This window comes from Podarcis cretensis (assembly GCF_951804945.1).
Source record: "Podarcis cretensis genome assembly, chromosome: 17".
In the NCBI taxonomy this organism is placed as follows: domain Eukaryota; kingdom Metazoa; phylum Chordata; class Lepidosauria; order Squamata; family Lacertidae; genus Podarcis; species Podarcis cretensis.
The window spans coordinates 37,413,505-37,439,280 of NC_137187.1; the positions used below are offsets into that span (position 1 = coordinate 37,413,505).

The 25,776-nt window shown below is 46.4% G+C and overlaps 2 protein-coding genes across 3 annotated transcripts; one reads left to right on the forward strand and one right to left on the reverse strand.

Moving 5' to 3' along the window:
* The first annotated feature begins 5,254 nt into the window (after nucleotides 1-5,254).
* On the forward strand, nucleotides 5,255-16,570 carry LOC307206724 (organic solute transporter subunit alpha-like). Of its 2 annotated transcripts, none has more exons than XM_079960107.1 (7): nucleotides 5,255-5,851; nucleotides 6,192-6,343; nucleotides 6,927-7,000; nucleotides 8,325-8,480; nucleotides 10,329-10,440; nucleotides 13,759-14,011; nucleotides 15,562-16,570. In XM_079960107.1, exons 1-7 carry the CDS (start codon nucleotides 5,785-5,787, stop codon nucleotides 15,987-15,989), a joined length of 1,242 nt encoding a protein of 413 aa, XP_079816233.1. In that variant the 5' UTR covers nucleotides 5,255-5,784; the 3' UTR covers nucleotides 15,990-16,570. The 2 variants fall into 2 exon arrangements, with proteins under 2 accessions (XP_079816233.1, XP_079816234.1); XM_079960108.1 differs by having other exon boundaries at nucleotides 5,256-5,851; nucleotides 6,248-6,343.
* LOC307206771 (tRNA (cytidine(32)/guanosine(34)-2'-O)-methyltransferase-like) lies at nucleotides 16,480-24,119 on the reverse strand. The gene is made up of 4 exons (XM_079960183.1): nucleotides 23,992-24,119; nucleotides 20,367-20,450; nucleotides 18,889-18,992; nucleotides 16,480-17,535 (listed from the first exon to the last, which is right to left on the reverse strand). Exons 2-4 carry the CDS (start codon nucleotides 20,395-20,397, stop codon nucleotides 17,314-17,316), a joined length of 357 nt encoding a protein of 118 aa, XP_079816309.1. The 5' UTR covers nucleotides 20,398-20,450; nucleotides 23,992-24,119; the 3' UTR covers nucleotides 16,480-17,313.
* Nucleotides 24,120-25,776: the final 1,657 nt, after the last annotated feature.

Consider the following 25,776-nt stretch of genomic DNA (forward strand, 5'->3'; position numbering starts at 1 on the left):
CTGTATGTGGGTTTCTGTCGTCTCCCCTTCACTGTCTCTGAGGGAAGGGAAGGGTATGCAGATTAAGCAGGTTATGGTACCTACGTTTCCAAGTAGGGCTGGCCCACCCATGAGACAAGGTGAGGCAGCTGCCTCAGGTGGCAGGATCCACAGGGACAACAGATCCAACCTCCAAGGAATACAGTTATACCTCATGTTACGTTTGCTTCAGGTTGAGCATTTTCAGGTTGCGTTCTGCAGCGACCCAGAAGTACTAGAAAGGGTTACTTCCGGGTTTTACCACTTGCGCATGAGCAGACGTGCAAAATGATGTCGCGTGCATGCACAGAAGTGGCGAATCGCGACCCACAGACGTGGGTTGCATTCTGCTCATGTTGCAAACACGCCTCCGGAACGGATCCTGCTCGCAACTAGAGGTACCACTGTACATCGCCTGCTGTTGCTGCCACTGCACTCTCTCCTTGTTCCCAAAGTGGATCTTAAATCCCTCCTTGTTCCTGATGTAGGTCTTCACTCGCCCGTTCTTCCCTGGCAGGTGGGGGGCACACAATTTTGTGGTTTGCGTCAGGTGCCAAAATGTCTTGGGCTGGCCCTGTTTCCAAGACTCGCTTTTCAAAGCCTTAGGGATTTTTGCAGAAAGAATAAAAGGACAGGGAGAGGAGGGCTGGATGGCCGAGGGGCAGGAAACTATAGACATGCAGAGTGATCAATGGGAGCCGTGCAGTGAACTGAAGCTCTGCCTATTCAAGACCAGTGGAATTCCTGTTCAGTCCAGTCCTCTTCCTCTGCAACCACGTGGACTAGAAACTTGTTCCATTGCCCCACCCACAAAAACTCAGATGCTCAAGATACCAACTCCATGCCCGATTGTATGTAGATGCTCAGAATACATACCATAAAAGCTATATTTCAGAATTTTATAAAATGGAATAATTATGCTCCTGGGTTCCATGCATATTAATGTTGGTTAGAGTCACTGCTACATCTATAAATGTGCATTAAAGGCAAGGGGAGAGAGGGAACATTGCACCTTCCCTTGATTGTGAATAGATCAAAAGGCCCGTTGAGTTGGGTAAAGGTAAAGGGTAAAGGGACCCCTGACAGTTAAGTCCAGTCGCGGACGACTCTGGGGTTGCGGCTCTCATCTCGCTTTACCGGCCAAGGGAGCCGGCGTTTGTCCGCAGATAGCTTCTGGGTCATGTGGCCAGCATGACTAAGCCACTTCTGGCAAAACCAGAGCAGCGCACGGAAACGGTGTTTACCTTCCCACTGGAGTGGTACCTATTTATCTACTTGCACTTTGACGTGATTTTGAACTGCTAGATTGGCAGGAGCAGGGACTGAGCAAAGGGAGCTCACCCCGTCGTGGGGATTCGAACCACCGACCTTCTGGTTGGCAAGCCCAAGGCTCTGTGGTTTAACCCACAGCGCCACCCCTTACAGGGTACCAAATCTTAAACATGGATTCCTTTGCTTCATCTTGACATTATCATCTCACAAAAGCCCCAGTACTGTTTGACAGGTTCTGTTCTACAACTTACAGCTGTTTAAGTGGTGTAGTTAACTACCATTGATGTAATCCCTGCTATTGCAGCAAAGGTTTGTGAGTTTGATACCTGTACCTGCAAAAGGAATGGGTGGTCAAATTTAAGAAGAGGCAGAAGCAGCGGTAGTCACCCTTGGAATAATCCTGCAGCTCAGAACATAACTGCACTTGGAAGAAAAAGCTAAATATGGATGCACCCCGGAAGCTGTTCCATGAGCTGAAAAGATGAGGCAAAGAGCCGCAGTGACAGAATTGATTCTACTTTTTCGGATCACTAGGGTAGTGTGGGGTTGAAGCTCCCTGTGTTTTTTGGGTTTTCTTTTTTTTATAATATTTATTAAAGTTTTAAAGGTTACAAAAAGAAAAAGAGAAAACACCAAGTTAAACAAAAACTAAACAACACATCACAATATAGAAAAAAGAGAATAGAAAGAAGAAAAAATAATTATAAAAAACAGAAAAATAGAAACAATTAAAAAACACAACGAGCCTTCCCATAACTTATCTTTCATTTGCTTGTTTCATTGACCTCCTTGCACCTCCCTTTTTTGTATTCTAGTTCGGTTAGCTATTTCAGCAAATCCTTTCCATCTTTCCCAATTCTTATCCTATAATTTATCCTAATATAATGTAACTTTACCTTTCCTCCTTTCATCCATTAACAGTCTATTTTTACTTAGTCCTTTATAATATTTCTGCTAAAGCCACATAACTTCATTCCAGCCTCCTTCTAACATTCCTTAATTTTACAATGTTTCTGTAGATAGTCTTTAAATTTCTTCCAATCTTCCTCCACCGACTCTTCTCCCTGGTCTCGGATTCTGCCAGTCATTTCCGCCAGTTCCATGTAGTCCATCACCTTCATCTGCCATTCTTCCCGGGTGGGTAAATATTGTGTCTTCCAGTACTTTGCAATAAGTATTCTTGCTGCTGTTGTGTTGGTTTTCAAAACTCCCTACAAGTACAAAATACCACAGTATTGAGCAGCCTGAGCCTTTTAAGTGGGGGAGCAAATCACAAATGCAACTCAAAGCTGAAGTAGGGTGAAGCCTGGTCTACCACCTCAGCGTTCTGCTGTATCTGTGGAGGCAGACCTACAAGGCATTACAGGGAAGCCAGTGGTCGAAAGGGTTCTCTTGTGCTTTACCTATTTTGGACTATTTGGGGCATGGGGGCTATAGGCAGAGCACAGGAGCTGCAGGCTGAAAAAGGCCTAACTCCACTTGCCTGGGAGTAAACGCCATTGAATTCTTTTTTCTTTTTGAATTGAAATTGAACTTTATTGAACAATCAACATCAACCTACATGACAATACATAATAATACAATATTTACAAACAAGATGCACAACTTACACATATTTTACAGGGGGGGAAAGAAAAAAGATGAAGTACCTATAAAATTAACTTCCGATTATTCTCATTGTACTGTTTCTTATTTTGTCGTTTTACCCACAGTGCCTTCTTGTTGTTTTTGTTTTCCTAGAACTTTTCATACTATTCTATTAGCCAGTATGTTACAAGAATCATTCAAGGTCTGCCAGGAGAATTTTGTTATCACGGTAATTTTTCAAATACTCTTTAAATAATATCCATTCTTTATTCACCTTCTGCATCAAATATACTCGTAACTCTAACTCTGACAGGGAGAGTTAGAGTTAAACGCCATTGAATTCAGTTGGCATCACCTCTGAGTAGGGCAGGGTTAGAATTAATTGCACTGTAGGCAGCAAAACACTTTCCACGTGAGGCCTTGCAGAGCACCTGTCAGCCAGTATGGACAGGACTGGGCGAGTTAGTTTTGATTCATTGGCCTGGCTCGCATTAAGCCATTATTTGTTTAGCCAACGCCTGGTTGAACACCTGAACCTAGCCTCCTAAGGCATGGCTTGTTTTCTGGTAACAAAACACCAAGTGAAGCCATGGTTTGATATCTGTCCGTAAGATTCTTAACTCTGTCCATCAGATCATCATAACTGGTTTGGCATTATGTCTGAAAACCCAACAGCCTTGCTTAACCATGGTTTGTTCAGCCAACCCATTTCAGTTGCTGAGGCGTGAGGCTAGAGCAGCTGCAAAACAATCCAAATTTAGGAGAAACAAGATGAGGTAGGTTTGTTCATCTGTGAGATGACACATGGTTTGTTGAGCAAACCATGGTTAAAACAAACAATGGCTTGGTGCTATGCGTGAATGCAGTTTCTTACATTAATATGCTCCCTGAATACCAAAAATGATAAACAGGTTAAGTGGGGGAGAATTCTGGAAATCTGGCTTCCGGTTCTGCTCTGCCTTAATGGAGGCAGCCCCCATGACAGTGGAAGATCATTGGCAAAGGAAAAACAAGGATGATTGAGGTATAAACCACTGAGTCTAGGGCTTGCCGATCAGGAGGTCGGTGGTTCGAATCCCCGTTACGGGGTGAGCTCCCGTTGCTTGTTCCCAGCTCCTGCCAACCTAGCAGTTCAAAAGCATGTCAAAGTGCAAGTAGATAAATAGGTACCGCTCTGGTGGGAAGGTAAATGGTGTTTCCATGCACTGCTCTGGTTTCAGTGTACCATTGCGCCAGAAGCGACTTAGTCATGCTAGCCACATGACCCAGAAAAACTGTCTGCAGACAAATGCCAGCTCCCTCAGCCTGAAAAGCGAGATGAGTGCCACAACCCAAGTTGTTCGCGACTGGACTTAATTATCAGGGGTCCTTTACCTTTTTATTATTGGACTGTAATTTAAAACTAATAAAAAATTAGGATAAAAAAGAGAATTTTGGAAATCTGACAACATACACATCACTTCTGTTTAGAATATTACAATAGTTTTCTCCTTCGCTCTGTGTGATGTCTGGAACTGGTGGCAATGAGGAACAAAAGTGAAGCTCCCCTGCTGCCCCAAAATGCACCAGATGTGGAAGCGAAGGGAACCTTTCAAAGAGGGGATTCTGGATGATGATGCTGGCTGTGAAGGTGCCTGAAAAGTGACACTTGCTGTGCCTCACTTTTCTCTGCTGCTATTAAAGACACAGGAATTCTGTGCCATTTTGCATCTGGACACCCCTCCGAGTCCTTTGAAACAGGGAGAACCAAGCACAATTCCTTACTTCTCAGTGGGCCAAAATGTGCTGGTGTTAAACTGGTGTTTCCTGCTGCTCCAGTAAAACAATGAGGTTCAGAAAAAGGATGAGAGGTAGGAATGATATTTTGCTTTTTTCAGTTGCATTTGATTTGCTTCCTGTAAAATAAACATGGGGGGGGATACTGCAGTGCCTTCCTCTGGCTTTACTGCTTACTGTTTAATACAATATCCACATTTAAAAGGGAAGAAGGTTTGTACACGTGTGGACTGTTAATAGAATGGTGATTGGAAGTCCAGTGAAATTGACTTCCATAGTTATAAACAGCATACAGTCATTGGGGCCCTATGTGCAGAGCCCACTGGGTAGCAAGGCAGCAGGATTTCAGAGAATAGGACCCTCACTGTGTTCAGAGCAGCACTGGATAAGAGACAGTAAAATATAACAGGAGTCTTGCGACACATTAAAGATGTAACCAATTTATTATGGTGTTAAGGTTGCTGGGAAGGGATGCAGGTGGCGCTGTGGGTTAAACCACAGAGCCTAGGACTTGCCAATCAGAAGGTCAGCTGTTCAAATCCCCGCGATGGGCTGAGCTCCTGTTGCTCGGTCCCTGCTCCTGCTCACCTAGCAGTTCGAAAGCACGTCAAAGTGCAAGTAGATAAATAGGTACCACTCCGGCGGGAAGGTAAACAGCATTTCCGTGTGCTGCTCTGGTTCGCCAGAAGCGGCTTAGTCATGCTGGCCACATGACCCGGAAGCTGTACGCCGGCTCCCTCGGCCAATAAAGTGAGATGAGCGCCACAACCCCAGAGTCAGCCACGACTGGACCTAATGGTCAGGGGTCCCTTTACCTTTACCTTTAAGGTTGCTGGAAACAAGCTCCATGAAGGGAAAATTACAGTTCCCGCGATTCTTTGGGAGAAGTCATGAGCTTTAAATGTGTGTTGAATGTGCTTTAAATATATAGTGTGGGTCTGCCCTCATGGCACAATATTGCCCTGGTTCAGGATTCCCTGGCAGGTGAGGAGAGGTGGACTTGGCCCTGTTGTCAAGACACCTGTGCCTGGCTTGTGTCAATGATTAATGTGGTGACTAATGATGGGAAAGGAAGCGATTATTGATTGAGGGTGGGGAGAACCTGGAGGCACCTGTCCAGGAGAGAGGAAAATGGCGCGCGCCTCAAATTGTTCTCTCTCTGGGGGTCAGTTCCCTTTGTCATCGGAGATCTTTCAAGGTGAGGTTGGGGAAGCTGTTGTGGGGTGGAGAATCATGACCAGGATGTGGCTGTGGTTGGAAACAAGGAGGACTGGCCACAGGATACGGAAAGGCAGAGGAAAGGGCTTCAGAACTTACTCTGTTTTTGACTCAGCCATGGAACATGGTGCAGTAAGAACAGAGTGCCTTTGACCATGTGCAGAGTGCCTTCTCCTCACACACGGAAAAGCCCACCCAGCTCTTGTATATATGGGATCAGGAAGAAAGGCTTCCAGGTCAGATAAGGTGCTCTGTAGTATTCCTGCGTAAGGGATCTCTGCTTTTTTATTCCCTGACTCGCCACTGTCCCTTTCGCACAGTCATCAAGGCTCAGATCTGGATCTTCTTAGTCCCCGTTTTCCTGGGCCTTGTGCAGGTCGGCCTCTTCCTGGAGCAGATGGGCTTCTTCCTGCGCCATAGCAACAGCTCCCGCCGAACCAGCCTCTCGCTCTGGATCCTGGGGGTCTATCCGGTAAGAATGGGCAAAGGAAGCAGGAAGCCTTCTCTCCCATCTCAGCCTCTTAAGACTGCAACCCTGTGTTCACTTCCTAGGAAATCTAGCTGAGAAACCACAGTGAAGCTGATTTAGGATCCTGGCTAACTTAGGTCCATTCCTTTCAACAGGTTTACCCTGAGTAAAAGTTAGCTGCCTGCAACCCATTGTTCCCATGCTTGCAGCTCTTCCTACATACTAGTCACACATAACTGCTTCACACAAATGTGTAATTACCGGTAGCTGGCTTGGTCTGCAGCCTCATGTTGGGGTAGCATCTAGTGGCTTAAACGGAAGGCTGCATACACACGACACTTAAGAGTATCTTCTGCCACCCGGCCCACAAAGAATTCTGAGCACAGTAGTTTGTGAAGGGCTGCTGAGAACCGTAACTCCGTGAGGGGTGAACTATAATGCCCCAAAGTCTTTGTGGGGGGAAATGTGTGCTGAATGTGCTTTGCATAAGATGGATTGTGTAAAGGAATGTGCTGCTTAGGGACAAATTGCAATCCAAACCAGGTGCAAATCTTTTAATATCATATCCCATCTCCTTATCCAACAGGTGTTCAGTCTCACTTCCCTCATTGGTTTGTTCATCCCTCGCACTTCCTTCGTCTGTAACTTTGTGGCCTCCATGTGAGTTTCTTTTGATGGGAGTGGGAACAGGCGGTGGAAGGAGCAGGATTAAATGTAATTTATCCTAAGGGACATGGGTGGCGCTCTGGGTTAAACCGCAGAGCCTAGGACTTGCCGATCAGAAGGTCAGCAGTTTGAATCCCCGCGACGGGGTGAGCTCCCGTTGCTCGGTCCCAGCTCCTGCCAACCTAGCAGTTCGAAAGCACGTCATAGTGCAAGTAGATAAATAGGTACTGCTTTGGCGGGAAGGTAAACAGCGTTTCCGTGTGCTGCGCTGTTTCGCCAGAAACGGCTTAGTCCTGCTGGCCACATGACTCAGAAGCTGTCTGCAGACAAACACCGGCTCCCTCGGCCAATAAAGCGAGATGAGCGCCGCAACCCCAGAGTTGGCCACGACTGGACCTAACGGTCAGGGGTCCCTTTACCTTTATCCTAAGGGAAGACCCGAAGTTATCCACTTCAGGATTGTTTTTCCTCGAAAAATCTACAGCTGGGGAACCTTTTTTCCTCGAAAAATCTACAGCTGGGGAACCTTTGGCACTGCAGATGTTGCTGAATCACAACTCCCATCATCCCTGGCCATTGGCCATGTTTGCTGGGGCTTATGGGAGTTGTAGTTTTGCAACTTTTAGAGGGCCCCAGGTTCCCCACAGCTGGTCTAAAGGATGCAACTAAAGTTGTCACTCTGTTTGCTTTTTTTGACAAACGACTCTATGATGAATGAAGTTTGCCATCACCTTTGGGAAGGAGTCTGTGAACCTTTAATGACTGCATGGCAGTCTCCTTCATGAAGATGGTGGGCAAACTCAAGTTGCAACAGATTCTCCTCCAGAATCCCAATGCCACATTATGGAACATTTACTGCAGGTACAGCTCTAGATTCCCTCAACACACTTACTCCATTTACTGGCTTGCTGTACCATTACGGTAGGTCATTTCCCCCCACCCCAAATGTAGCTGCATTTGGACCCAGGTCTATTAAACTTATAACTACTAGAGCACGATGACCACTTCACTGGGACCATAGAATAGCGTCATTCTGGCTGTTCATCCCACCTTCCATTTCCCCATCTCCACCTTCACAACAAATATTATGCAGAAACACCTTTCCTCCTTCAAAATTGATGTGGCCTTGTAGCCTTGTGTCCTGAACGTGTGCACCACATTTCAGCCTGAGAACCCAAGGAAGGATATTGTGTATATCATACAAACAAAAGGTGACTTAAGCCTAAGCTTAAGCTCCACCAACTAGTCCTCTCCAGCTCCACAAAATTGTCTGTTTGATCCAGCAGATGCATAGTCTGTAACTCTCCTGTTCCTGCAGCTACCACTCCATCACCCTCTGGAAATTCCTTGCACTGATCAGAGATTTCTTTGGCGGATCAGACCGAATGTTCCAGCAACTGGAGAGCCAGCGCGTTTCTCCAAACCCTTTCCCCTGTTGCTGCTGTTGCTGCCTTCCTGAAATTGCTGCCAACAGGTAAGAAGAGCCTGCCTTTGTGCCGTGTCAGAGTTGGTCCTGCACATTATAGCTTCCTTATTGTACCCTATAATCTGCAACTGATCCAGAACACCTCAACTAAATGCATCCCGCCCCCTTCTTACATCAGGCTCTCAAAGTTTCCTCATTCCCCCCAATCTCCTCATTCCTTTTCCCTTACATTTTTAGATCATGAAAAGTGCAGGCAAGGACTTGTGGTTTTGTTTTTATTTCTCAGTGGTGCCTAGCACATGACAGATGGTGATAAGCCTTCTCCTTAAGGTCCTACACTGACACAAACACACACATTCATGTTGTACAACAACTTGAAGCTTCCAGTCTTTCACATTAGAGCTGTCCTCCTAATATGCCTTTTACCGTATTTCTGTTGGAATTCTGCCTCGGTTAGAGGAATGTGCCACTCTCCAGGCACCGGCTGAATTCCTTTGACCTCCCTCCTGCGACTCCCGGCAGGTAAACAGGCGAGGTCTGTAATCGGCGATTTTTCCCAGACGTGAGAAAAACACACCACTGCTTCTCTCTCCTACCTGCTATCCCCAGGGAGGGGAAACAGACACAGACAGAAATGTATCTACATGCTTTTATTTCTGTCTTTTGCAGCCATACAGATAAACATGTCTGCACACTCTTTACAACATCAGCAGAGAGAATATAACTCCACCCATGTACATCCTGTACATATCAGATGACACACACTGAGCTAACATTCGGTGCTCAGTTCGGTGAATGGGCTGCCCCTTTCTTGCCATGGTAACAGTCACAAACATCCTGTCTGGCTTTCCAGCCACCTGCAGCTGACTTAGCTGCTGCTTGCTGCTGCATTGCTTCTTTATTTCTTCTATCTCCGTGGCTATGCAAACCATGTGCTTTTAAATACATATAAAATGTTGAGCCAGGCTGAATTATTTGACCTCTACAAATTCTGTAAATCACATTTCCTTATTTTGCATAATTCATTCTGGTTTTCCCATTCAATGTCTCATTTTCTTAGTTCTTGTTTTATGCTGCTTTTAGTTTTAGATTTTTAATGAATCTACGGTAATTTATGTGTAAGGGTGGCGCTGTGGTCTAAACCACAGAGCCTAGAGCTTGCTGATCAGAAGGTCAGCGGTTCGAATCCCCATGACGGGGTGAGTTCCCGTTGCTGCTCTGGTTTCGCCAGAAGCGGCTTTGTCATGCTGGCCACATGACCGAGAAAAACTGTCTGCGGACAAATGCTGGCTCCCTCAATCAATAAAGCGAGATGAGCGCCGCAACCCCAGAGTCATCCATGACTGGACCTAACGGTCAGGGGTCCCTTTACCTTTACCTTTAATTTATGTGTGGCCAGAACCAGAGGCACCATTCACCTGGGGAGCTTGCAGCTAGGGATGCTGCAACAAACAGCTGTGCCAGCCTTTGGGAGGCAGAGACAAAAGAGGACATCAGAGGAGATGAAGGAAAGAGGGACAGAGGCCAGGGTTGCCCACAGCACCCCAGACCATAATTCAAGGCACCCCAGGGTACCATGGCCCACTGGTTGTATATAGGAAGTGCAGTGTAAGCGATGGAAGTCAGTCAATGAAATTTTATTATTGAGATATTTGTAGAATAAATTTAGAAGAAATTCTTCCAATTTTTCTTCTTCTTCTCTTTATTTTTTCTTTTTCTTTCTTCTTTTCCTCTTTTTTCCTTTTTTATATATGTGAGCTTATCTCAAATATATGTATGTATGTATTTGCAATATTTTGCTTATATTTTGTAATAATTATGTTAAATAATTTTTTTTAAAAAGAAAAGAAAGAAAACCGCTGGCTTCTTCTTCTTCTTCTTCTTCTTCTTCTGCAGAACAAACCTGCGATGTATGACGCTGGCTGTGTATCAGCTCTCTGTCATCAGGACCATCCTCTTTTTCGTCACCCTTATCCTCTGGACGGATGAGAAATATGACTATGGCGATGTAAGTAATTCTGGCTGTGAAATTCATGGCTAACAGGCAGAGAGGAAGGGAATTAAGTCACACCTTGGGCATGTCTATTAAGCACAGAATGATTACTTGGTATTCCCAGTGATGCTGCAGGTTGGATATTTTCCTGAGGAAAGTGACAGGTGCCCATTCTTCGGTCTGTTGATAGATGCTTCCATTGGACTGAGCTGACTTGAATCTGGGCATTGTTATCCCTCAATGAGTAACAAAGCAGGTCTTAATTATAGCCAAAGCTTATCAAATTGATGTGCCAATGCAGCTCAAATTCTGTATGCATAATGATAGGAAGCTTTGGCTGAACCTTAGCAGTAGTTTCTCTGGATGACGACCATAGAAAAAGGTTGGTATCGCTGCTGGATCTTACCATGAAAATGCTGCTATGTTCCTGAGCACCAGGCTGGGACCAACCAGGGCAAATGTGGCAATTAGGGAATGGGGCAACTGTGGATTGGTATCAATTAAAAGTTGCTCATCAGGATTTTAAAAGCACAGTAAAATTCCACAGCCCTGGGGATGAAAGCTTGCAAGTAGCCTCCAGTTCAAGTAAGTGCAGGACATAAATTGAAAGGTGGGAAGGAAATGAATGTGAGAAGCAAATTATTATTTTTTTTTATAAATATTTATTGAGATTTTTTAGATACAAAATGCAAAAATAATAAACAATATAGCATGGATCATAACACATTTTTCAGAACTTCTTTGGACTCCCTCACGTCTCCCACTCCCACTTACATCATTATAAATTTTTTCCAGCAATTTATCATCTTATTTATATTCTTAAATCTTGTTCAGTTAATTTAATCTAATCTCCAAAAATTTTATGTTTCCCTCAATCTCACTTATCATCAAGTTCAAATCTAATTCAATGGTAGGCAATTATTTATGATCTAGCATCCTTCTTAGCATTCAACCAAATTACAATACTTTTGTAAATAAATCTTGAATTTCTTCCAGTCTTCTTCAACCCTCTCTTCTCCCAGGTCTCGAATTCTGCCAGTCATCTCGGCCAGTTGCATATAGTCCATCAGCTGCATCTGCCACTCTTCCAGTGTGGGTAGATCTTGAGTTTTCCAGCTCTTAGCGATGAGTATCCTTGCTGCCGTTGTTGCATACATAAAAAATGTTCGGTCCTTCTTTAACACCTTCTGGCCGACAATGCCCAGAAGGAAGGCCTCTGGTTTCTTAGTGAAGGTATACTTAAATACCTTTTTCAACTCATTATATATCATTTCCCAGAAGGCCTTCACTCTAGGACAGGTCCACCAGAGGTGAAAGAATGTTCCTTCGTGTTCTTTACATTTCCAACATTTATTATCAGACAAATGGTATATTTTGGCAAGTTTAACTGGGGTCATGTACCATCTATATATCATTTTCATTACATTTTCCTTCAAAGCATTACATGCAGTGAAGTTCAGCCCAGTGGAATGTGAGAAGCAAATTAAGAGAATTGTGTTGCCTTGGTTAACAGGCAAAGAGGGAACAGAAAGGGGCACTCCTGGGTGATAAAAGCAGAACCACCACCAGTTCTGGCCCCCAGACCACCTCTGGGTTTCCATAGATGGAACTATATTAGGTTAGAGATGTATATGAAGTGGTCCCCTTCAGGTCTTCCGCTGGCGCCCACAAAATATTTATCTCAACATGCACACACCCCTCACCCCACCATGAAGCATGGAGGGTGGTTAACATTTTCTCCCTTGAAATGTCCATAGACCTGAAAGGGGAAGTTAGAAAAGCGATGTTCTTTCCCACTTCTTCTTTTAGCTCTATGGGCTTTTCAAGGCTCAGATTGTTTTGGATCCAGCTTTTACCCAGATCCCTTGGAAATTGTGTGAGCTCTCTCTCTCTCTCTCTCTCTCTCTCTCCCCCCCCCCCGTGTGTGTGTGTGTGTGTGTGTGTGTGTGTGTGTGTGTGTGAGAGAGAGAGAGAGAGAGAGAGAGAGAGAGAGAGAGAGAGAGATACCTGCCCAGAAGGTGTGGGGCCCACAGCACTCATTCAAAAATTCACATCTGCCCATGTGCCTTAAAAACGTTGATGACCCCTGCTGACAAAGAGCGCAACAGCATTTTCCATCTTCTCTGTTAATTTAAAGCCAGATAAATTGAACCAGTGATTTCATGATTAGGCTATGGATCAGAATGGGATTAGCTACAGTAGAAATCTGAGCTTTTCTATAGTTATTGTATCCTGCTATTTATATACAGTTTGGCAAGCTGTTCACATTTCTGATTATACCAAAGTACTAGTGCTGAAGCTTAGCTTTTTCCATGATTTATTTTCATACATTTCTATACCCCTGCTTAATACTTCAAAAAACCCTGTGGTATTAATTTGTAGGAAGAAACTAAGAAAGGTGTCCTAAAAACAACAACAACCTAAATATACTCTCGAGAGCTAAAATGTTTCAGGACCTTGAACTGTGTTTTTTGTTTTCTCAAATGTGCTGATCTTCACTGCACCATTCAGCAGTGGAGTTAGGGAATTTTAGATTCTGCACTTAGCAGTCTCACTGCGTCCATGGGTAAGTGTCTGTACCTCTTTAGGAGCTAATGTGCATTACTCAAAATGGCATAAGCCATTTTGGGTGGGCCCACTTTCTCCTGCTGCTGAGTGGGGCCCTGGACTTCTACTCAAAAGTCTTGCTCTGAAAGTGCCATTCAAGTGACAGAGGATTTTGCCCAAATACGTGTTGCTGGGGAGAGTCAAAGCATCTGACATCTCATTTGCCCATCCCTCTCTCCCAGGTGAGCTACACCAACCCCAACTCTTACATCTACACCATCTCCACATTCCTTTTTTAATATATTTTTTATTTATTTTTAACATACTATTTCCAACAATCATTTAACATAATTTCGTATCTTATACAATTCTTTGACTTCCATCAATCACATCTGAAAAGTTTCCAATCTTTTTCACTTAGTTTACATTTCTTAATTTCACTATTACTTTTAATTTTCTTAACTAATAACTCTCTTCATAACCTTCCTTGCAATATTTCATATGTTCCTCCTTACAAAACTTCTTGCAATCCTACTAGTGTAATCTGTTGATTACAATTGCTCTTCAAATAGTTCACATATTTATTCCAGTCCTCTGAGAATCTCTGGTCCTGCAGGTTTCAAATCCTTCCTGTCATCTTATCTAATTCTGCATAGTCCATTAATTTCGTCTGCCATTCTTCTTTCAATGGCAATTCTTCTCGTTTCCATTTCTGGGCCCAAACACATGTTGCTGGGGGGAGTCCCAGAATCTGACATCTCACCTTTGCCCATCCCTCTCTCCCAGGTAGGCTACACCAACCCCAACTCTTACATCTACGCCATCATTGCCATCTCCACATTCCTGTCCTTCTATGGCTACTTGCTCTTCTACAAAGCCACCAAGCCAGCGCTCAACGGCTACAGCTTGCGCTCCAAATTCGTTTGCATCATCTTGGTTCTCGTCCTCTGTGGCCTGCAGAGTGGGATCCTGGAGACCATGGGGGCAGTGGGGGCCATCCCTTGCAGCCCGCCTCTCTCCCCGGTGACACGCTCCCAAGGTAAGCTGCTTCAGGGAGGCCAGGAGCCTGCAGCAGGCGCCATTAGGGGTGGCTGGCTGATGGGCAAGCCACCTCACTCTCTGAGTTGCCGTCTCGGGACAATTGCCTTCCTTGCTGTCTCGTGCCACAGAGGTTCCCTGCCCCCTTGCGGGGTCAGAGTCTCTCAGGGGGCAGAGGAGGGGGAAAAAACTAGTTCCTTAGAAAAGCTGGCTCTTGGGCAAGGGACAGTGTGTCATCTGGGCTAGCCTCTTCACCAACCTACTGCACCCAGAGACTTGTATTCACAGTAGAGCTAAGGAGAGTGTTCCATCAGCGTAAACATTTCTGCATGCTTGACAGTGCCCCTCTCCCTCCCATGCAGTTCCCGGGGTTCCCTCAACCCCCTGGAGCAGATTTGGGGAGGCTGTGGAGGTGTGCAGGGGGAAGTCCAATTCAAAGTGTTGGTGCTGACCTTTAAAGCCCTAAACGACCTCGGTCCAGTATACCTGAAGGAGCGTCTCCACTCCCATCGTTCTGCCCAGACACTGAGGTCCAGCGCCAATGGCCTTCTAGTGGTTCCCTCGCTGAGAGAAACCAAGTTACAGGGAACCAGGCAGAGGGCCTTCTTGGTAGTGGCACCCGCCCTCCCACCCTCCCACCAGATGTCAAAGAGAAAAACAACTACCAGACTTTTAGAAGACATTTGAAGGCAGCTCTGTTTAGGGAAGCTTTTAATGCTTAATAGACTATTGTACAGTGATACCTCGGGTTATAGACGCTTCAGGTTACATACGCTTCAAGTTACAGACTCTGCTAACCCAGAAATAGTACCTCGGGTTAAGAACTTTGTTTCAGGATGAGAACAGAAATCATGCTCCGGTGGCATGGCAGCAGCAGGAGGGCCCATTAGCTAAAGTGGTGCTTCAGGTTAAGAACAGACCTCCGGAACGAAATTAAGTACTTAACCCAAGGTACCACTGTATTTTAATATATTGTTGGAAGCCGCCCAGAGTGGCTGGGAAAAAATTATTATCATTATTGTTATTATTATGCTGCTACTCGGAATCATTGTGCTAGCTTCTGCTAGTGCAACTACAGCCCCTGCCAAGCTAGCTGGGGCTGATGGAACTTGTAGTCCAAAACCTACGGAGTTCATCAGGTTGGCAAAGGATGGTCTGGCCTAAGCATCAAAGGAAGGTGCAAGGCACACTTCCTCAAACTCAGCTCTCCAGATGTTTTGAGACTACAGTTCCCATCATCCCTGACCACTGGTCCTGCTAGCTAGGGATCATGGGAGTTGTAGGCCAAAAAACATATGGAGGGTCAAGTTTGAGGAAGCCTGGTGTAAGGAAACTGCTTTCCCTTGCCGATGCACAACTGGGACAGCACTGGCAGTCACGTCTCTTTCTACCCGCCCCACACCTGAAATTGCATACAATGTTGGATGTGGGGGAAGTGGGCAAGGTTTGGGGGAAACCTCCTGGGCCAAACCTGAACCCCTAGCAGGCTGGAAGTTTCCCACCTCTGCTGCAGAGCGTACCATATTCTTAATTCTCTCCTCACCCCTCCAGTGATCTACTACTATTCCCTGGCTGTCGAGATGTTCTTCATCGGCATATTTGCCCATTACTCTTTCCGAAGAGCCGAGCCGCAGCTGGACACTCAGCAGGTCACCCGCCATCGAGCCTCTCAGACCGAGGGTCCCCGGTCTGGACGCTGCAGCCCGGGAGACGACGCGTCCATGGAGGGAGCCAACCCAGGCTACCTGGGTGAGGAGTCTCTGTGTACCATAGAGCACACTCCGCTGGACCGGTTTGATTTCATTGTGGGGGGGCCTGTGGATGGCTGGGGGCCAGGCATCCTAAGGACAGGGCCTCCACGGGCTGAGGGCCTGAAAGCCAGCTCCTCGCGCCAAAGTACTGGCGCAGAATCACCAGCTGGAATCCAAATCCATGCCCAGGTGGCGAAGCTGAATGGTGAAGGGGTCACTGTTGTGTAGCCCTCAATCTCCAGGGAACGGTCCTCCCTTTCGTGGCAACACCTGGATTCTGAGGAAACAAGGACGAGTGACCTGAGGAAAACAGGATGATGGAGGAGGATGACAGCAACAACCACGAACTCCATGCTTTGGCAAGGAGTGGAGCATCGGGAGAGGAATAAATAGCATTGTGAGGGAATTTCAGTCCATCTATAGCAAGTCCCGACTGTCAGATGAAAGAAGATAAAGTAATATGCAGTATGCCGAAGGCCAGAATAATCAAAAACCTGGAAGGGAAGGACATGCGGTACTGGGAAACAATATGCCTTTGTTAAATTATTATCAATAATTTCTGCAGCACTCAGAACACAGTCTGACTCTGAGGGAAGGGAGGCCAAGAGAATCGTGTCTTTAGCTGCCCTGGATGGATGAACAGGAATTTGAACCTCTCTCTGTGTGTCTTCCCAATAAAGCATTCCAGCTACTTATCACAGCAAAAGAAAAGCTCTGAGCAAGTGACAAAGCTTTATTAAAATCAACACGGTTTTGGCTGGTCAGGGAGAAAGGGACTTTGTATTGATAAAACAGGAAATTCTGTAAAATAGTGGTTCCCAATTGGTGGTCTGTGGACGTCAGCGGGTCTGTGTAACCCACCCAGGGGGGTCTGCGTTTTTAATGTTTGAGGTTTTATTGTGTTTTTAATATTTTGTTGGCAGCCGCCCAGAGTGGCTGGAACAACCCAGTCAGATGGGCGGCCAGTAAATATTATTGCTGTTCTTATTCACCTAACAAAAACTACCATAAAGGTAAAGGGACCCCTGACCATTAGGTCCAGTTGTGAACGACTCTGGGGTTGCAGCACTCATCTCGCTTTATTGGCTGAGGGAGCCGACGTACAGCTTCCAGGTCATGTGGCCAGCATAACTAAGCCACTTCTGGCAAACCAGAGCAGCGCACGGAAACGCCGTTTACCTTCCCGCTGGAGTGGTACCTATTTATCTACTTGCACTTTGACGTGCTTTGGAACTGTTGGGTTGGCAGGAGCAGGGACCGAGTAATGGGAGCTCACCCCGTCGTGGGGATTCGAACTGCCAAGCTTCTGATCGGCAAGCCCTAGGCTCTGTGGTTTAACCCACAGTGCCACCCGTGTCCCCAAAAACTACCATAGGAATATCAAAATTTTCAAAAGTAAGGGCTCCATGGCCTGGCTTTTGAAAAACAGGGGGTCTGCAGTACTTAGCTAATGGGGAACCACTGCTGTAAAAGGTAAACCAAGAGGGATGAAAAGTCTTTTGAACCAGCAGGGGGCGGTATGCATCTCTTGCCCCCCATTTCTGTGATAATGTCACGTTGACAGTTTTCCCAGGGCGTCTGTGACCTCGGCCTCTAGGGGTGAGTGTTCAGCCCCCTGCTCTTGCTGCTCCTGGAGTGCGTTTTCCTGCTGAGGCTGGGGCACTTGCTCCTTGGTCAGCAGATTGTGTTTCTTCAAGAAGCAGGCCTCTTCGTAGGGAGGGCAGATGGGAGGCTGAGTCGGGGGGACATAAGTGTATTTATTCTCGGGATCCAGCTGATCAAATGGGAAAGAGAGCAAGAGAGCCTTAAAGCAGGTGGTCCAAGTCCCTTTCTGGAGCCTAAGCACCATCAACCACCATTATCCTTTTTGTTCATCTCCATTGCTAATCAATGGGCACCTCCGTTCTCTACACTGCTTTCTTTGGGTTGTAGCCAATGCTAGTTCTGCTTAAGAGTTGTAGGCATCCGTCTGTCTTGAGAGACAATGGAGTGCCACTCTACGGGTGGAGTCAAACCGCTTTAGTAGCAGCACCAAAGTGACCTTCCCAGGACGCGAGCCTGGCCATGTGTCTGGAGACCCTGGGCTGCCCAGATGACAAGACCCCTCTCTCGGCTTCGCTGAAGTAGTACAAAGGAAAGCAGAGCAATACACTCGGCACCGGCTTGGCTGCAGGAGTTGCTGGAAGGAGGCACACAAGGCACCATCTAACCATCTTAGGGACTCCACTCTGGATTTGTGTAGCCTTTTCTTCTCCTGAAGATATCCCACAAGGCAGCAGAGGTTTTCCTTCACCTGGATCAGTGATGGCCAACTTGTCCCTCCAGCTGTTTTGGGACTACAAATCCCATCATCCCTAGCTAACAGAACCAGTGGTCAGGGATGATAGGAATTGAAGTCCCAAAACAGCTGGAAGGCCAGGTTTGGCCATCACTGACCTAGATGGACCCCCTTCCCTGGTGGATGAGCCCCACCTGCTCCTCACTTCCTTCTACAGCACATGCAGAAACCACCTTCTTGGACCTGTTATTGGTCTCATCCAGAGTAGACCCACTGAAATTAATAGTTGGGACTGACTTAGGTCTAATAATTTCATTGAGTCTGCTCTGAGTAGGACTAGCATTGGATACAATGCTGCCTGTTTCAGGTTCTCCTGCCGATAACTGCAAGGCACCAGGGGCTTTGGACTGGCAATCCCTAACAGAGGGACCCGTGTACTTTAATCTTTGCACCGAGAAAGGGGCATGATGAAGACAGTATGCCTCTGAATACCAGTTGATGGAAATTGCAGATGGGGAGGGGGACTCCTATTACCCTCAGGTCCTGCTGGTGGGCTTCCCATTGACATCTGGTAGGCCACTAAGGATGTTGGCCAGGATGCTGGACTAAGATTGGGCCTTTGGTCTGATCCAGCAGGCCTCTTCTGTTCTTAGCACCACCACTGCCAACGACCAGAGGGTGGTTTTGCAGCTACCGATTCAGGAAGGACCAAGTGGCAGAAGAGGGCCCATAGGACTCCCCCAGGTTCTAAACAGCCTGCTTCCTCAATCGGAGCAAAGACAGATGGAGCCACGCTTGAATCAACCATTCCCACTGGCCTCCAGACGCACCACCCAAGACCAGCCTTACCTGCAGAGGGTACGTCCTGTCGGAATCATAAGCACTCAGGTCTCCACAAGCCAGGAAGGGGACAATCACCCGACTGGGGCCCTCCAGCTGGTTAAAATCCACATCTGTATTGGGAGAGGTTTGGTAAGTGTTGCTTGCAAAGAGATGGACCTTCCAGGGTTGACCCTGCCCCACTATTCACCTTTGTAAAGGTAAAGGTAAAGGTACCCCTGCCCGTACGGGCCAGTCTTGACAGACTCTGGGGTTGTGCGCCCATCTCACTCAAGAGGCCAGGGGCCAGCGCTGTCCGGAGACACTTCCGGGTCACGTGGCCAGCGTGACATCGCTGCTCTGGCGAGCCAGAGCTGCACACGGAAACGCCGTTTACCTTCCCGCTGGTAAGCGGTCCCTATTTATCTACTTGCACCTGGAGGTGCTTTCGAACTGCTAGGTTGGCAGGCGCTGGGACCGAGCAGCGGGAGCGCACCCCGCCGCAGGGATTCGAACCGCCGACCTTTCGATCGGCAAGTCCTAGGCGCTGAGGCTTTAACCCACAACGCCACCTGCGTCCCATTTCACCTTTGTAGTTCTTTACAATTCCTAATCCTATTCCCCTCATTTACAAATATCCTTACAACATCTTTAAAAAAATTCTCTTTGGCTAAGAAGCTTTCAGACTCCTCAGTCCTCCTGGGTTCCTGGGAAACGTATTTTTAAAGGAAACCTGGCTTAGGGCAGAGGTGCCGTTTTTCTCCTGCTAAAACGCTGCTTCAGCAAAAAGGGCTTCCAATACTTGGGCTGATCACGATGATAATGATGGTAACAACAACAAGGGAGTCTTTATTAGGTGCTATAACTAGGCATCATGCAGAAGGTAACAGAATATAACACAACTGCTGCCCAGAAACTTAGACTCCAATAAGATTTAAAAGCAGGGAGAGAAAAAATACCAGAAATTGGACAAGGAGAAATTCGGGGGCATCTTTTTGGTGCAGCGAACCGTATCTTCATCTTCCCATACCATACAGGGCCAACTTGTGACAGCCACCTGTCAATCATCTGATATCATGATGACAGGTAGCTTATCCCAGCCCCTTCTTGAAGTTGCCCCTCCGCGGGTGGGGGGGGGGGAGGGAAATAACAAACAAGCACTGGATTAAAACTGAGGTTTTCCCTAGGCAAATTCATTCTTTTCATATCCAGAACTTATGGAAGACTTTGATTTCATCGCTTATATACTATGGGGCCTGCCTGGCTTTTCAAGGCATTGACTCTATGGACAGGAAACATATGACAGCTTCAGCCTCCAGAGTCTCTGCTCAATACTGCCAAAAAACAGAAAGAGAAGACTCACAATCCCCCTGCAGCTGCCCTCCTCCATCCACACTTTCTTGCCTCTGCTCTCAAACCACCCACTTTCCCTTCAGTTTCCCTGCCCTGTATCCCCCAACACAACAGGAACCCGCAGAAACATCTCTTCCCCCTTCAAGGTTCCTTACCGTAACAGTGATCTAGCAAAGGATTGGACATGTTTGGCACGTAGCCTTTGGGGGGGCTGTAGTTTCGGCAAACAACGAAGGCCTCTGGAAGGATGAAAAGGCAGTTAAAAGCTTTGGTGATCACCGCTCTGGCATTCCGATACGATAATCTTTATTGTCATTGTCCCATACAGAACAACGAAATTGAAAAAAAATTGAAATCTACACAAGACATTCAAAACCAACAAGCCAGCTATCCCAGCCTGGTTAGCCCCCTAAAAACTCTGATACCCCATTTTTAAAATACAATACACTCCCATAGAGACTCCTTACAATGCGTTTAAAACCAAAATCGCATTTGGATAGAAACTGTTTCTCGGTCCTAGTCTTTATAACCCTGTACCTTCTTCCAGAAGGCAGAAGCTGAAAGAGAATTTCCGGGGTGTGCACTAAATTACACACAAACACACACAACCCCCTGCTGTTTCCCCAATACAGTTGGTTATCAAGCCCCGTGAGGAGTATGCTGTGCCTAACCTGAACCTGCATTGGGGAAAAGGCATGTTCTGCATAAAACCATCAGACCGGGGGTGGGGGGACACAGCAAAAAAGATAGAGCATCTGCCTTGTAAACAGAAGGTTCCCTGGGATCTCCTGGCAGGGCTAGGAGATACCTTTGCCTGCAACCCCTGAGGCCCACTGCCAGTCAGGGCTGACAACTCCAAGCTAGATGGATCCAGTAGCCTCACTGATGTAATCCAGCTTCCTATCTTCCTATAAATGGGCCATTTCCAAGCTTCCATCAAATACGAGCATGACCAAGAACCAGCATGGAGCTATTCAGACACAGACTCTGTTCTAAATTGTTTCCACTGAGTTCTACGTGACAGAATAAAACAGTCTGACTCCTGGGATGCAGAAGATGAGGGACGTGTGACTCATGCAATAGACAGGAGGCTCTTCAATGGCAAGGGCCCATTTGCCAGCGGTGCCCTTGAGAGAATGACCTGCAAAAATGAATGGCTGCTGCTCACATCTATAGGAAGCGGGGAAACACAGCCTTTGGGGATTAGCTTTGCAGCAGCAGCAAACAACTGCCCACTACCTCAAACACTGGGTAGACTGAGCCTTCAACAACAGTACAGTGGTACCTCAGGTTACATATGCTTCAGGTTACATATGCTTCAGGTTACAGACTCCGCTAACCCAGAAATATTACCTCGGGTTAAGAACTTTGCTTCAGGATGAGAACAGAAATCGTGCAGCAGCGGCGCGGCAGCACCAGGAGGCCCCATTAGCTAAAGTGGTGCTCAGGTTAAGTACAGTTTCAGGTTAAGAACAGACATCCAGAACGAATTAAGTTCTTAACCTGAGGTACCACTGTACACAGAAGATGTGTTGTACACATGTTCTAATTTTGCAAATGCATGGCAACCCATTAGATAGATAATACTTTATTCGGCTATAAGCCCACAAGGTAAAACAAATCAATAAATAAAATAGCATTTTACATTCTAAAATATCAACTAAAATATTTCAACGCATAATCTCCTTCACATTACTTACAATCTCTAAATGTACCGTATTATGGCCTTGAAGATAAAGATGGTGCATAGAGTTTTCTAGATTTTTAATAGTCATGCAGCATTCCATGAAAGAACTGCAAACAGGAATCTGGCCACCTGTGATGTTCTATAAGAGTCAATGTCCTGGAGTAGATAAGCTAGATGTAATTCAGGTGGCTTAGCAACAATTTCCAGAATGGTTGAACTCAGAATCCTTGATCGGGGAACAGTGTATAAAGGGCAATTAAACAAGATATGATAAAGGGAATCTATTGATTTGTTGTCACATGCGCATAAAACAGAGGTTTTACCGTTAGAAAATCTATTGCTCAGCACATTTGAGGGGAACACATTTGGCAACCCATTGAACGCAATGTAATGGGATTCTTGTCCCTAGCCGAACTAGGAGACTAAGGAAATGTGTTTGCATAAATTTAAAAAGTTAGCCTAAACTGCAAGTGCAGCTGCTGCAACACAAACATGACTTTTGTTTTTTAAAAATGGCACTGAAGCAGAAAAGACCTCCACCAAAGCAAACTCAATCAAAAGCTCTAAGAGAGCATTACGCCACGGCATGTGCAGATTCTGTTGTGCGCTTCCCTGACCTGCGTTCACTTTTGTGTTTTTGGAGAACTGCTCATTTGCTTTCTTTTAATTGTAGGAGGTTGTTTCAAGGAGCAGGGTGAAGCAGGAGGAAACAGTTGGCAAAGCAATGGGTAATAGGGCGATGAGAAAGACGCTGGAAGTCACGAGGGGACGTGCATATCACGCAGGGCGCAAAAGACCATCTTTCTCCCTCTGCCTGCATGTTTCCAGACATTCACCTGCAACAATGACTAGAAACATGGGACCAGATACAACTAAAGAGCTGCGCTAGCAGGAGCCAGAACAAGTCCCGCCAGCACAACATGGCTTCCCCTTGCCTCTCCTCCCCCTCCACTCCCCCAAGATAGGCCTACAGGAGGAGAGGAGGGGGAAGATCGTTTCATTGGGCAAGTAGAAATAAATTGTAAAACAAGCATGGAGTCGAGCCATTTCCTACAGCTCCCACCTACTAGCATCGGATGCTCGAATTAGAGGTGGTTTCTCCAATCTGATCCTAAGAGATATTCATAATTCTCCTTGGAAAACTACAATTAATCTCAAATTCCGCTCTCTTCTCAATTTGAACCGCAAAACTGTTTTTAATTTAGAGTGTATTAGCCCGGCGGCCCTACCTCTAATCAAAAAGAAGCTACAGCAACTTGACTTCTCTAACACAGCTTCCCATGCAAGAGGGCCGTGTTCAGGCTTAGCCCTAGCTATTCCACCCCCTGAAGGGATCCCTCTATACTGCTTTACAATTCCTTCGGAGGCTAAACGAAGGGCCTTTACCTGTGCCCGTCTCAACTGTTTTCCTACAGCAGTTCTGTCGGGTCGTTACTCCAGAGTTTCCATCGCAAATAGAACATGCTCCTGCAATGACACGGCTCTGGAGACTATGGAACGTGTAATGCTCTTCTGTCCCAACTGGACAGATGAAAGATCTCGGTTTCTAACTCCTCTCGTGAACAAGCTTCATCTCCCAATCTAGCCTTGGATACTGTCCCTTCTTCTGCAGGATTCTGACTGTTGGATTACCGAGATGACAGCTAATTTCCTGCTTAGTGTGATGAAGAGGAAAGCGGCACCAACTCCTTCTTTAATACCACAGATGTAGTCGATACGCCGCACAATCGAACCTGTTTTTTGTATTCTCTGTCACTCGATGTTTTAAATCCCCCGTTACTTTTGTTATTCCCATTTTCTCAAAGTATTCGCCCAGGACGACATCCACTTTTATCTCCCCACCCCCATTTTATGTTGTTATTTCTATGTATATTATGCTATGGCCGCATGGCTAATGCAATAAAAATCATAGTACTTGCGCAGACAGAGCAATCTCCTTAGTGCCACTTAGAATTCCACTCATTATTATAATTTTTTGAGATTCCAGTGATTCTGAACAAGCTGTCAGATCCTGTAACGCTTTGTACAGTTTCCCCCATGAGTGGCAAAGCTGCAAGTTAACCAGGCTTGCAAGAAGCTGTTTGGTCGCTCACCGATGCTGGAGTTGCGGCTACTTCGGGGTTTGGCGCACGTCACATCAGGAAAGAAAATCCGCAGCTGGGAATAGAGGAGGGTGATGTCCTTCCCTCGGAATATCTAAGGCAGGGAAGCAAAATGCCATCATCTTAGCAATCTGCGAAACGCTTAGCAGATTGTACTTCAACTCTGGAACCAAGTAAACATTGTTTATAGTCAAGTTCAGACTTTCAAGATACACAGTTCCAATCCCAGTCGCTTTCAGCTCCTGACCGTTGGCCTGTTGTACAGCGAAGCTTTGCTTCTTAAACGACGAAAACAGATCCCTGTGTGATGTCATGTGAACTGTACAACCCGTGTCTAGAACGAAAGAGTTCCCCACTTCTGGTGTGGCTTTTAGCGACATCAAAGCCTTTGCAGGCTTCGCCTGTGACTTGGTATGACTTTTGCCTGACGCCTCAGACTTCGTAGAGCTTCCCTTGGCTCCTTTCTGCTGACGTGGCTTCTTACAGTTCCGCTGAAGATGACCAGTCTGTCCACAATTGTAACATCGGACAACGTTCAAAGCTACAGCATTTTCTCCAGTAGCAATAGCAGTGGGGGTGTTAGAACTCCGTTCTTCCCTCCCCCTGTCCTTTATCTCCACTGCAGCAAGTCTGTCCTGTTCATTCAGCACGACGGCACAGACCCTCTCCGTGGTTAATTGCTGCGCCGGAAGAGAACCAAGCTGACTGGCAACCGATTTGTAAGTCCGATTTAGGCTGTTTATCATCATGAAGCAAAACACTTCCTCCTGCAGACGGAAATTGCGTTCCACCACCTGTTGGTGCAGATATTTCATTTCCGTCAGGTGCGCTTGAACATCTCCATCAGGCGCAAGCCTCAGATTGGTCAGCTTTTCAAAATACAGCAACGCTGAAGAACCTGCATCTCTCTGATGTGTCCTTCGCAACGTGTCCCAAACCTCTTGTGCGTACTGTAAATCCTGTATATGCACAAGCTGAGAGTCTGACACACACAGAATTATAGCCGTCCTGGCCTTCACATTCTGTGACTCCCAAGCATGCGTTGGTGCTGCAGGGATGGGGTTCTCAATCACCTCAAACAGTCTCTGATTCTGCAGCAGGGCCTTCATCTTAATAGACCAAGATGAATAATTGTCATTAGTCAGGAGGGATGGATAAGGCATGCCTCCCCCCTTCTTGGCATCCATTTTAAGTCCTTTGCCTTTAACTCTCACTCTCAAGCCTGCTAAAATCCAATAGCTGGTTTGTTTATGCTCTTGGGCACCTTGGCAGCTCTGACACTGGCTGCGTTGGAAAGTCCCTTCCAAGATTTTGTGAGATCCTAGCCAAACAAACTTTGTTTTTCGCCTCTCTCAGGCACAGCCTGACAGTCCAGCCCTTTTATGTAATTTTCCACTTCACTGACGGGCGTTGCTTAGCAACTGTGCATTCCTTTCTTGTGCAGGAAACCTTATCAACCACAAGAATTTCCGGAATGCAAGCCTGTCTGTCGGAGCTGTTTTTCCCAAACGCTGCTCCCGTGAACCAGAGAATAACTCAATCTGCGTTCACACTTTTAAGCCCGAAATTCTCATACCTTGGGCTCCGTGGCTTGGCTGTCAGCTTCGTCTGTTCAGCTTCTGGCTGTAGGCAGACGTTATCTTCTTTCCGTAGGTGCAGAGGATCAACCTCTCACTGCAGACTTCCGTGAAAACAGCAGCTCTGCTACTATTGTCGCAGACCTCCATGGAGCGAAGAAACCATCGGCTCTGCTACCATTGTTGGAATTCTGCCTCG